Source organism: Poecilia mexicana, unplaced genomic scaffold, assembly GCF_051168715.1.
Source record: "Poecilia mexicana isolate PSO_F unplaced genomic scaffold, ASM5116871v1 scaffold_11, whole genome shotgun sequence".
Classification (NCBI taxonomy): Eukaryota; Metazoa; Chordata; class Actinopteri; order Cyprinodontiformes; family Poeciliidae; genus Poecilia; species Poecilia mexicana.
Window position 1 is genome coordinate 24,268,110 of NW_028263380.1, and position 13,562 is coordinate 24,281,671.

The 13,562-nt window shown below is 37.1% G+C and overlaps 2 protein-coding genes across 2 annotated transcripts; one reads left to right on the forward strand and one right to left on the reverse strand.

Moving 5' to 3' along the window:
- Positions 1 to 453: 453 nt before the first annotated feature.
- On the reverse strand, positions 454 to 4,372 carry LOC106919614 (coiled-coil domain-containing protein 106-like). Its single transcript, XM_014990108.2, has 7 exons — positions 4,107 to 4,372; positions 3,104 to 3,265; positions 2,511 to 2,702; positions 2,276 to 2,428; positions 1,978 to 2,184; positions 1,542 to 1,702; positions 454 to 1,091 (listed from the first exon to the last, which is right to left on the reverse strand). Exons 1-7 carry the CDS (start codon positions 4,144 to 4,146, stop codon positions 936 to 938), a joined length of 1,071 nt encoding a protein of 356 aa, XP_014845594.2. The 5' UTR covers positions 4,147 to 4,372; the 3' UTR covers positions 454 to 935.
- A 612-nt stretch (positions 4,373 to 4,984) lies between these two features.
- LOC106919607 (transmembrane protein 238-like) lies at positions 4,985 to 7,655 on the forward strand. The gene is made up of 3 exons (XM_014990095.2): positions 4,985 to 5,106; positions 5,825 to 5,982; positions 6,905 to 7,655. Exons 2-3 carry the CDS (start codon positions 5,832 to 5,834, stop codon positions 7,090 to 7,092), a joined length of 339 nt encoding a protein of 112 aa, XP_014845581.1. The 5' UTR covers positions 4,985 to 5,106; positions 5,825 to 5,831; the 3' UTR covers positions 7,093 to 7,655.
- Positions 7,656 to 13,562: the final 5,907 nt, after the last annotated feature.

Below are 13,562 nucleotides of genomic sequence, written 5' to 3' on the forward strand. Positions count from 1 at the left end.
GTTCTGCAAAATTAGAATGTAAAATTCAGCATAAATAGTTTAGAGTGTGCTTCATAGGGTTGATAGAGATTTAAACTGTGTTAAAATGCAATAAATTACAAATTGCGTTCAAATTTGTTATTTTATAAACAATATGTCTGCTGTGATTAATTTCAAGAAAGTCATTTTTGGCTCTCTTATTAAGCAGTACTCCTGTAATACACTAGAGGGCGTTGATGTTTCTCAGTTGCTTTAATTCTAAAAGCCAACCATTGTTTTTCTGTTTACTGACAGCTAGTAAAACAGATTCAAATTATAATGTTCACCTTTATTCAGGGGGGCATTCAGACAAATGTCTGCTGTATGTAAAAAATGCCTGATATTTACCAATTTTTTAGCCTGACAAAAAAGTGAAAAAATGTCAAACATAAAAACCGTCAACTTGTTTTAAATTAAGACAAGAAAACAAACAAATTATGCAATTGGACATTTATTTTTCAGTGTGCAAAAGGCTAAACCACAAAGTGAAAAAAAAAAGTTTGTCTAATAGAAATCAAAATTCCTGAGCTTGGTATGTAGACGTTGTGCAGTAACCATTGAGTAAAAAAATATTTTTCCCCTTACAAAACAAAATATATTCAGCGGCATTCTGTTACATTCTATTAAGTTAATATAAGTTTTCAGTTAATGTACAAACAAAAACAATAATACAAGAACAAAACAGCTCAGACAGGGAAGATCACTGTGTCTTATGTTTAAGTTACTGCGGGCAAAAAAGAAAAAAAAGGATCCACTCAAAGTAAAATCTGCCCAACATGTGAAAAAGAAACAAAACTCATCACATGGATCTCTTATATTTAGACAAAATATTGTATATTGGCTGGCAGCCCTTGACCTTTGCATAACTTTATTTTTAAGGCAAAGAAGATTTAGATTTCTAACAGGACTTCACTTCCTCAGTTCCTGAACCTGTAGGAGATTGGGAGCAGCTTGTTGGTCTTCTTCATGCTCTGGACCTTGGCGTGTGTCTCCTCATCCATGGTCTTGTAGCATCGCCTGGCGTAATCCAGAAGCTTCTCCTTGGAGGCCTCAAACTCTCCTACATCAATCACCTGCAGGAGAAAAACTTAATTCTTCACAAAAGTGGAATCTAAGGCAGTTGTAGAAATTCAGCAGGAAAATTACCAAACAAGGACAATCGGTGTCCTAAATCAATGACCTGTTGAAAGCACAGAGTCCATGTGGCTTCAATGTTTTTATCTTGCACAAACATAATAACTCCTTACAGTTTCTGAAAAGCTGAAGTACAACCCATAAAAACATTTTATTTCATGTGAATTGGTGGCGCTGTTATTCCTGAATTTGTCAATGTTATAGGTTATTTTCTTCATCAAATTTAAACAATATTAAAAGCTTTAAAACCGAAAAAAAGTCCACTCAAATACTGAAAATGTAAAGCAGCCAAAATCCAAGAAAAAGCCTTCAGAGAGCCCAGAGAATTTTTGATTAATATAAAATATTTAGATCTGCCTGCTGCTCTAGTCATAAAGTGACGTTAACACCTTTTCTGGGGCCACAAGCAGGAGCTCTGCGATCGGGGAGGTGGAGGCCATCGTGTTTCGGTCGACTCCGTGGATCTGGAAGGCTCTGGACATGCTCCTCACCCGCTGGTATGTGGACAGGATCTTCTTATAACGAATCAGAACCCCATCTGGGTCCTTAACTGGACAGCAGAGAGGTAAGGAGCAGGTGGAATGTGAGATAAATATTTAACAGTGGTTAGAATGTATTACATGTGCATTTTTATAATGGGTCAAATAATTGAGTTAAAAAGGCAGGTATTGATTTTAGGAGTGAAACGCAAATGAGGGCTAAGTTTGGAGAGCATTGAAAAGTATAAACTACACCAACTTTTTTAAAGAATGGAGAGATTACTCATTAACTCGACATCAGTTTTATGTTTCTTTCTACTATCAGTTCTGTTTGATCTGTTTTTACCTCTTTGCCTCTCCCTCCCATGCGTGATCCTGAAGATCCTCCTCATCTTCATCTTCGGCTCTCCGCTGCCACGCCCTCGGCTCTTCTTCTTTGACCCGCTCTCCACAGGCGAGTCTGCATCATCCTCCATCTCTTCCTCCTCCTCTTCCTCAACAAACTCTTCCTCTGTGTAATATTTGTCTTCTTCAAGATGAAACTCCTGCTTGACTGCGAACACAAAAGTTGCAATACATAATAAAAATAGGAAATAAAGCGCCTTTCCTTGGACTTTACAACTGCTTTTTGTGATGCTCTTCACCGGGGACAGTGATGTTGCGGCGGATGCGAGTTCCGGGGCCCTGGAGGCGTTTGAGGGTCATCCCCGACCTGGTGGTCATCGGGGAAGGAGGAGATGGAGAGCTGGCAGGCTGGACTTTCACAGTACGCTGGGCGTCTCCACACCAGTCTGCCACTGAATTCAAAAACAACTGTAACACAGAAAAATCAACTGAAACATATAACTTTTTTTGTGTGTGTAAATCAGCCACCCTCACCGTCTGGACTCCTCATGCTGACGATGAAGCGGTCCAGCTGACAGCGCAGGAAGTTTCGCTCCTCTTCCAGCTCCTCGATGCGTTTCTGCAGCCAGGCATTCTTCTCCAGGGAGACGTAGAGGTGAGCCCGCAGGTTGGAAATCAGGATGAAAGGGCTGTACTGGGCGTGAAGAGATTCCTGCACCACTGGCTCTGATTTCAAAGCAGAGGAAATAAATATATAAACACAACGAGCAGGGGAAATACAGGGGACTGAAAAATGTATACTTGGTTTGGTGTCGTTATTTAACAGTACCAATTTATCATTTTAATCATAAGAGACAAGAAGTCAGAGTTCCTGCGCTTCAACAGAACTGGTCAGGTTTTATTGCTTTCTACAGACCACTGATGTAGGGGAATCACAATTTTGTTTTACTTCACACTTGTACACTAATTTGTGTATCACATAAAATCAATTGAAGTTTGTGGCTGTAACCTGGTAAATTGATAAATATTCTATACTTTTGTAAAGTTTGTACATTTTGTTTTCAGAGTTGAAAGTTGTTTTTTTTTTCTCGATACATAATAAATGTAGTTTTCATAATGTGACTTACCTTCAATCATCTGCTGGCCGTGGTTCAGGTGGTAGGCAGCTGGGCGCTCCACACTCTCTTCGAAGGGAAACGAAACCTCATAGGCATTTAGATACACACCTCCCGTTTGTCCACTTCCTCCCGCTCCTGATGAAGAAGACGAAGCCTGGGAGGCGTACCGCTCTGATGTATGGGAAAGTCACATTTGGCAAAATGGGTGAAATAATTTTTGGTTGGAGAAGTGGAAAAAAATGAAATAAGTGCTTCAGGTGTTTGCTAAAACAAATCAGTGAAAATGTCACAAAATTTCCCTCATTTTTGTAGAATTTTGTTGAAACCAGCCAGACTTTCCTTTAAAATCATCTTATTAAATAGTCCTTCAGCTGTATAAATCCAGTTATCACTGTTTTATTAGCATGGTGGCCATCCTGGATTCTGGGGTTAGGGTCAGTGAGAAACTTTTATTTTCCTATTTGAATCTTTCTGTCAGTTTGTCTTTCTATGAGACACTGGAAAAGTCCAGGTCAGACTTCAACACTGTCTTAAACTCTTTGCTGGTTCTTCCCCTAAAATTGTACAAGTATTAAAACTGTAGCTCTTTTACTTTTCAAAGGACATAAATAAATCAAAATCTGAGATTCAATAAACTAGGCAGAGTCTCCAGGACCAGTAGTTCACATAGTTGGATAAAATCAGAGTTGGTCATTCTATTTGACTATAAATATCCAGTTTACTACAGAAGTGTCGCAGCTTTAAAACTGTTAGCTGCTGTTTCTCTGCAGAATTGGAGAACTTATCACTAAGAGCGAGTTTAGGAGGACAACACAAACGAAATCACGCGAGAGTAGCTGAAAAATAGTCAATTAAAACAGTTATTACATAGAAAACATGATTTATCACAATAAAGGAACCGTATTAGACAACGATATGGATATTAACTGGCAAAGAGAGGTCAAAACCGTTCATAACAAAGGAGTCGGGAGATTTAAACGTTCGGGTGGATGCGTCCAAGAGTTGCTGTTACCTGGCGTGTTTGTATCGTGTCTGCTGGTTGCGGGATTCATGACAGCTGAGCTTGACAGATAATGATGAAGTGACTCAGTAATAAGGCAGATGTCCGCAGTAACTTGTTGTAATTTATTTCCAGGCGTCTTGTTCGCGGTTATACTTCTGTAATACAGCCTGAAACGGTGTCACATCAGCCGTTTCGCCGCAGAGCGGAAACCCGACCTGCAGCTGCAATTACCTGATTATACTCAGCCTCCACAGGTGGACCGCGCTCAGTTTGGATCAGCTCACACATGCGCAGAGCACCTTCCAGTTACATTACACACATAAAAAACCCTGCATGTTAAATAGATGAAGTTCCTTTTGCAACATTTTTCCAAAAATAAACTTCCGTCGAAATGTTGCAATTTTTAACCAAAAAATACCCATTTTATTAATTGCTTTATTACTGAAAGAATGATAATTACGGAACGAACTAAAAAAGAACATGTAGTGGATGTGCATGGCAGATAAAAAAAAATCTGTGTACATCATAATACATAATCATCTGTGTACAAATATAGCAATATTATACAAAAGTTAGAAGAAAACATTTGTTTTGATGGTTTTCTGATTTGTTTGGATTAAGAAAACAGTGTGCTTCTCTCTTTATTAAATAAATAAATTATTTTAAAAATGTCCCAAAATGGAGTTTGCAAGTTTAAAATTGAGTTCGAAAAAAATGCAAGTCGTCTTTTTTAATTCAATTAACTATGCAAAATGAGTTTTTGGCGACAATCCTTTGTATTTTAGCTTATGGTAAAGTTCGTGTAGCCTTTTCCAAATTTGAAAGGCCAAAATTCCGAGTTTATCAGTGAACGCGGCAAACCCACCCGAGGAAACGTCTCACCTGAAGGGAGGGGCCCAGGTAGCAGAGACAATTGAAGCCAGTAAACACGGAAGTACAGAAGCTGAAGAGAAAAGTTCAAACTGAACTCTGAGCGAGCCGTTTTCATCGGCACGAGTCGAAAGAACAAGTAAGGCAGTTTAAATATTTGTATTGAATTCATCCAGAGCGAGTTCACTTACTTGAACTTAAAAATCTCTGCTTTCTGTGATTTTTAAGATGTCAACGTGAGAAAAGTTGAATTCTTCTCTCAAGTAACAGTCTTGTCTGAAAGACTGAAAGTCTGAACTGTTATCTCAAATATGTTGCTAAGGTACATTATCTACTCATGCTACAGTTAGCCATTTAATCAGCTATCCGGTGGGTATTATCTTATATTAATGCATTTAACAAAGTTTTTATATTACACATATGCACATGTATTTACCAGTCGGGATGCATCAGCTTGTTCTCAGCGAGTCTTGGATAAATATTTGCATGACCGCAAATTATGAAATTAAAGAGGTTATAAAAGTGAGTAGGATAAAAATAATTTAAAAACTGTTTAAGATCCTGTTACATTCAGATTATGTATGTGACAGTTAAAGAGGATGTGAATACTGCTGATTTATTTATGGGAGAAAATAATAATTACATCAGAATCTAGAAGGTAAAATAGTCTTAACAGAAGAAAGTAATTTCATCATACATCTCACCATTATACACATGATTACAACTATAGTGGGATATTTCCACTCAAAAAGAAATGCAAGTGTGATGGATTTAATGTGTTTTTGAAGCTCTAATTAGTTGTGAAAATGTTAATATTTCTCTCTAATAAAATGTTACATCCTTTCCCTCTTTTGCAGCCTCACCATGGGTCTGTGTGATGACCTGTCTCACTGTAAGATGGCGTTGGTGTTTGCTGTGCTGATGGATCTCCTGGGAGGAGTCTCTCTGATGGTGGGAGTCTTTGCCTCTTTGAAGTTAAATGGAGACGAATATGGAGACATCCTGATTTATAGCGGTATTTATCTAAATTTGTTTTTATTTTAATGCTGACATGTTTTTGCTGAAGCTGATGTTGTCATACTATTTTATGGCAATTTAATGTAATCAAATTACCAAAAAACTATCAAGAAATTATTGGAAAAAGAGAACCTTAATAAATACAGAAAGCAGTTTCATTGTCATTGCATGTAAACAATTCATAAACAAAATAGGTAAACCAGTCTTAGATGATGAGGAAAACTGTGTCAGACTGAACCTTAGCTTAAAGTGCAGTCTGACCATAAGCTAAATTTACATTTGGGAAGATGAGGATCTGTTTAAAATGTTTGACAGTTGTAAATAATTTTCTCACTCTGCAGAATGAAAGACTTGAAATAGTTTGGAAATAACCTTATAACCCTACCCAGTTTGATGGGCTGAACAATGGCTTTTCTAAGGCCAGTTTTGATTTTTTTTTTAACACAAGTGTGTTAAGATCCAGAGTAGCAGCCTGACGAAACTCTTGCTTTTTTATCGGTGGTCAGATCAGTTAATCAGATGCAATTGTTAAGCATCATTTGGCTGCTGCTGCCCCCTATAGTCATAAGAATGTTGAACCTAAATTTTCCACATACTTGCTGTGTTTATGCTTTTTAACAGTATTTATTTAGGCTTTAAGTTTGATTATTTCTGGATTTGCAAAGCCCAACAATTGACATTGTAATTTATTTTTACTGCGACTGCATGAGAACTGTGCTTTAAAATATATATAGTCTGAATCTTTAGGATGTAATGTCTTTGGTACAAAACTCGGAAGTATTTTCCTCTGAACCCATTTTTTTTTCTTGTTCCTTTTTTAGTTGTGCTAAAATCTGATCAAAAACTCATTTTGCCAATTGACTTGTTGTGCTGTTAAGAGTTTTAAAGACATAACATGGTTCTGTATAACATTTGTTCAGGAATCCTTTTCATAGTTGCGTCTCTGGCTGGATGGGTGCTGTGGTACAGCGGGAACATCGAGGGCCTGCCCACCAAGAAGGAGGTCGGACATCTCAACTCCACTGTCGACTGGCTCGCCCGCCGAGTCAGCCAGAAGTTCTTCTCCCATCGGAGAGGCAAATATTATTCAAAGTCCAGTCGTGTCTGACAGTATGTTCAGAAAAAGTTACTGAATCAAAACAAGTGTTACAGATATGTATTCATCATTCAAGCAAATGTACACCTTTACTTGCAAAGTATTTACTCAAATGTTTACTATTAACCAGTGTTTGTATTTTTTAGCTATCATTTTATAAAGTGGTATTTTAGTGTTAATTGCTTTTTTTTTTTTTAACTAATTGCTGCCTCTAGAGGGGTAGTTTCATTACATCTTCCTGGTTTGTCCTGTAGAGGGAAACATACACTACAAAAAGCAGCATTTGATCAGGATTAAAACCAGAGGCTCTTTGATGCGAGGTGAGTCAGTATGTGATCCCTGATCAATAACTCACTTCTGTTGTGAAAACTTAGGGAACTATGAAGACATGGCTCTGGAACGTCAACTCTGTGTTGTTCTTCTGGTTCTTAAGAAATTATGGTCACCAAAACAAAAACATATTTCCAATAGCAGTCAAATTTATATCTTTAATGAGTGTCTTCATATGTAAGTTTGATACATTTTTTTTCAAAAATTATTCCAGAATTTGCAAATAAAAGGTTGGTGGAAACGTTTTTATCCTTTTCTGTGATTTTTTTTTTTCAATCAAAAATATTCAATGAATTACAAACTGTCCTTAAAACATGTTGGAAAACACAAAATGACAAATGCATGAAGAGTACAACACATTTGTTTGTGTGGTGTAGTTGGGCAAAAAATCAAAGATAAATTTTCACGTGAATGGACAATAAAGTCTAATTTCATTTCCAGAACACTGAAAATGTTTCATCGTTAGGTTCTTCAACAGGACAGTGATCCAAACAAAAGGCGACATCAACACAAGAAGGATTCTGTAGACACAACATCCTCTGATCTAGTCCAGATGTAAAGTCTTATTTCTTCGGTGTAATATTGATAGGCTGTGAGAAGAATGAAAGAGAGATTGTGCAAAGAAGACCCCTGAATCTTTATCTTCTAATCTTGTGAAAGGTTATTCTATTTCTTGACATTTTGTTCTCATTGAATAAACTTGCTTAGTAATGGGGTTTTATCTGTTACATTTATGATTTATACTTCTTGTCTTCTTGCTTGGATCCTAACTCCTCCTTAATCCTTCATCTCTGCTTCCACCTCAGACTGACACACCTTTGACCTGTTTTACATAAAATGTGGTGCAGGTTAAACACTTAAGCTTCTTGCACACTCCAAGTGCAAGCTGATTACCGTAGAAGATGGGAGTTTTTGAGAAAAAAAGTAGACTCTTACTAAAACTTAGTAAGCAAATGATACACCCCAAACATCTTTGAGACAACTGTGACAGCCTCTCTAGCTTAAGTTGTACATTGTTCATAAAAATGTTGGCCATATCTAGACCAGCAATTTGATTTATTTGTCAGCAATTGTGACAGGAGCTTTGAATTTAGGATGGCTTCCTATAGGAACCAGACTTTGCTATAAATAAAAACAGACCTGCAGCCATCCCTTATTTGCTCCACTGTGTCCTGGACCTGACCTCTCCTCTGGTCATGTGACTCTAAGTGTTTCTAGATTAAACTTTCTTTTTCTGGAAATAGACACCTTGAGGTCTGGCCAAAGAGCTTTTAGAAAACTTTCAGCTCAACTTTATTCCAGTCACCAGGTTTCTACGGCTCTCTGTCTGCTTGGTGCCAAATCCTCCTTACAGTGCACTGCGTCACCACCTTTGCTGTTTGAGTCTCTCTGCTTCAACTTTAATCTGTGGCTTCTCTGAGTTAAAGGATTCCCTTTCTTGGAACTTAATCCAAACCAAGTTAAGGGTCAAAGGTCAGACTGTGGATTGTGTGAGGTAGAGGCTGGTCCACAAAGCCACACAACAAAAAAACCTGCTTATCTTATAAATACAGATTCTTTACAGCGTGAGGCCTGTAGGGGGATCCTGACGGGAAGAGGAAGGATGATGGACACCGAGTGAGAAGCAACAACAAGGGAGCGAGTCAGAGGTACACCAGAGAAAATGGAGTATTAATAAGAAAAAGCAACACAATACCAAGAAGCATTGGTCACATTTAGGCTAATAACACAGCTTTATTCTTTATTACTACGTTATTTTCACACTACTGCAACTTTATCTCCTATTATTTTGACTTTATTCTAGTACAACTCATTCTTGTAATGAAATGACTTTATAGTGATACGACAACTTCATTCTTGAAATATTGTGAGTTTATTCTGATATTACTATGACTTTATTCTCATAATTTATGCTTTAATTCATATTTTTTCTTAGTCTTGCCCTAATACTCCATCATATCTTTGAACCAGAGAATATCCAGAAAACATACATAGAAATAGTTGCTTGGGTCTTCACCTTAACCTGAACTGGAGTCACTTCGCTGTTTCTCATCACAAGAAAAGTCAGATTCCACCAGAGGAGATCTGTTGAAGTGCATGAGGCGCTACTGAAGCCATATTATTTTTTTGACTCTGCAGTGACGTCAGACATCTTTTATAGTGTTTTGTTTTGGAGCAGCAGCTTATCTACTGCTGAAAGGCAGCATTTAGATAAGCTCATTAGGAAGGCCAGCTCCGTCTAGGTCGGATGCCCCCCTCCACTGGGTGGAGGTGGTGGGAGGCAGGATAACTCTGGATAAGATAATATCCAGACAGTGTTCTCCTTTCCATGCATCAAGCTGTTGCTGAACTAGCGAGCTCATTCAGTGACAGGTCCACAAAGGAGAGTCGTCACAGATCCTTCCTCCAAGCAGCTCTTAGACTTTATAACCATCACTGCTCTCAACAAACTCAAACTCATTGTTTGTAGTTTTTCTCATTTCTAAAAAACATTATTCCTAATATTTGAGCATATTTCCTCTTCTACCACCATTTTACATCAACAATATTAAATTATTTTGATGGCATTAAGGCTGGTTTACCTGAGAAATATATTTAATATTTTCCTTTCCTAAAAGTCATAACATAATTTGATGCTAACTTATATATAAATTGTCTGTTGGTAACTAAAAGATAATGATGGTGTTCTTCACGACCTTATACTGATCGCAGATCATTTATTTTCCTTTGGAAATACAAAAAGGGTAAAAAAGAAAGGTAAAAAAAAATGCAAAAATTAATTATTCTTTTGATGTATAATATCTGCTGATGAAAAATTAAAGGCGTTACTTGAAACAACTACCTCAGAAATGTGCAAAATAAAAAGTAACTATATGTCAATGTCAACAAATTGGTATGAAATGCATAACAATAAAAAAATCTTATTATTTTGGTAAATATAAAGTTGTTATTTAAGTTTAACTGCATGTAGATGGACTGAGCACTGATAGGATGAAAGAAAGTAACAAAATAAGATGGAAAACCTCCTATAAAACATTTACAAAGTCAGTCTGTAAGATCCATTTGTTTTTAAATGACCACAAAGTTACTTTAGCGATTAATTTGTGCAGTGGCTCTACCATAATTGAATTATTTGACATAGGCCTGGGGAGATAGTTATGCAACTGCAGTCATATCAAAAACATTAAGTATTTATCTCCTCCACCTTTTGCCGGAACAAATAATGTACAGAGCAATGAGCAAACTATTCCCTGGCTGGATGCAAACATGTTTTTCTTGTTTATAAATATGTTCCACACCAATATCTTTTGGTGTGGAAGTAAATTATGAAATGTAAAACATTTTGTCAAAGCAACATTACAACACGTTTGCATTTCTGTATGTGCAGAGAAATTGTGGAATGGATTAAGCATAGAGCTTAAGCAGAGTTCAAACATGACCAAGATCAGAAAAAGTGGTACAGAAATATGGCTAACAAATGAAGTGGGAAAGACAGAGAGAGAAAAAAAAGATTTGACCAGGTCAAAATATCCGAGTATAAAGATTTGTATTTATATAGATATTTCCTCGAATTAATATTTGAATATTTTCTCTTTATTTTGGCATTTTGCATAATGTCAGACAGTGAGAAAGAATTGTGTTTTATCCAGTGTATTTGAAAACCTGGTATCAACTTATGATAAAGGAAATTGGTTGAAGCATTCCCTAACTCCACCCTCCCTCCAAAGGATTTGGACTGTTTTATGGGCTTTCTAATTATCTTTAATTGATTTTCCTTTGACAAGAGCCAATTTTATTTTACACATTTTTAGACCAGCACTGGTCTAGTTAAGCTTAGATGAAATATCTTTTCTACTTTTAACCATATCTGTGAAAAGGCATCATTGATAACAGAATGTCTGTCCAGTGGACAGACATACTTTGAGACTTTTTGGGAGGGAAGATTTGTGCAGACAAGCAGGTAGTAAATATCCTGCAGCGCTTTGACTTGCATTGAACTTCAGCTTAAAATAAGCCAGTTGACTGAACCACAATTACTCTGTAGGACTTAACAGCGGCAAAAATAAAGCAGAGTTGTTTCCAAAACTACTGTGAACCTTTGATCAGGTCAGGACTTAATGGCTTAAATCCGGTGGGTGGAGGGTGGCTCTGCTGCAGTCGGTACAGGATTTAAATGCGCTTAATTAACTAAGTGTTGACTGCTGAATCCTCCATCTGCTTTGCTGTAACTGCAGATCTGTACATAAGGAAACCCACACCTTGCTCTGAGCAGGTGTGAAGGCGGCTCCGAGATCACAAATTATCTCCGATCCGTTTAGGAACATTTTTTGTGTAGTTTCAATTTGATTGTCAAAAACACACATTTGCTTTATTAAATAAGGTTTTGTAGGTGCATATTGTTATGAAACCTAACTGATACATTATGAAAAGTATTTCTCTATGAAGATAAACTAAATTCTGTCACGTTTATTCAGAAATTTTAGGCAAGTCATGCAACATCCAACTGATCAGACCTGATGATGTCCTATTTGTGTAGTTTGAGCTCTATGGTTATCTTTATTGGTTTTTAAACAAATCAATAATAATCTCTTTTCTATAGTAAACAACAACATAACTCATCGATTTTGGAATTCTGGCTCCACATTAGCACCATTAGCTCGCGAGGTCTCTTGGAAATCTGCCAGATAGACTGGAGATTTAGAACCAATGTTACCTAAAGTAATATAGTCGAGTAAAGTGACACTATTTCACACACAAATACACACATCAGTGATTTTCTGAAACACTGCTGCTACAAACCCCAATAAGGTTATTTGGCTCAGGATTCTGCACATTATTTTATTTATTCAACATGGCTGACATTGTCAGAAGCTGACATAAAAAAATATCGAGGTTGTGCATATGAGTTGCCTCCTTACTATAGTTCTTAAAGTTTAAGTTTAGGTCATAGTAATTGTTTCCATACTTAGTGATTGGTGTTAGACTTTAGTCGTTGTTCAAAGTTTGAGCCCTTTGTGGCAGGGATGTCCAAAGTGCGGCCCAGGGGCTGTTGGTGTGCCACGGGATGACTTCATACAGCTCCCTTCTTTCAATAAAATATTCCTTGTTTTGTTTGTAGTTGAGCATGTAGAAGTATTCACAGAATGTTGTTTTAATTAAAAAATCAAGTTTTTGTGGCTGATTATTGCTTTCTGCCCTACAATTTCCACCAGCGTGGCAAAGATCCTGGACACCACTGACTCAAGAAAGTCTGTTAACTTCATCAGTTGTGGTTTTGCCACCAACAAAACCCTGAGTGAGGCATTTTTCCTGAGCCCACCAAAAGTTAAATAAAAATAAATCAAGTAAATTTCTTATTGTACTTGATTCTCCTCTATGTCTTTAGTTTTGACTATGCAGCATTTCAACTTCATGTGTTTTATCTCAGGTTTATAAAAAATGTTCCTCACTATTGTTATATGATTTGGGGAAAAAGCGTAAATTTAAAAAGAAAAAAGACATTAACCAATTGGTGGTCTAGAAATCCAAAGCAGCTACTTGTGAGGTAGTCATTGTCAAATTTTACAACAAAGAAAGGAAAAATCAGTTTCCTGAAGCTGTCAGAGTTCTGATGGATGTTAGTGTGGCTCCGCCTCTGAGGGGGAAGCCGGTCCAATTGACTTATCTCAGCAGGTGGAACCTGGTTTCCTCTGCTGATCACAGTCAGAGCATCACTGTTAGCACCAAACTGCTCCACTGATCACACAGGTAGGACACAAACCGAACTGGAAGCTGTTTGTTCACATTGCTGTCGCTTTATGCTGCCGTTGAATAAGTGTGATTTCTGCTTTATTCATTTTGTTCTGGACCTTCTGTGTGTTTATCTGAGGTACCTGAAACTGAGCTGGTGTGGAAGCAGATCGTTTAGCATGTGCTTACTGTGAGATTCTGGGATGATAACTGGGTTTGAAATGTCCTGATTGAGAAGATTAATTTGCAGAAATATTGACATTTACTTATTGAAAAAAAAATGATGGAGAGAAAATCTTGGAATAGTATTGTTTCCTTTGATGACACAGAATAATGAGACAATAATCACTTCTGTTTGAGGAATTTCTAAAATGCCACAATTCAGAAACAGCCAGTTTCAGATTTTGCTTAAAATATATAAA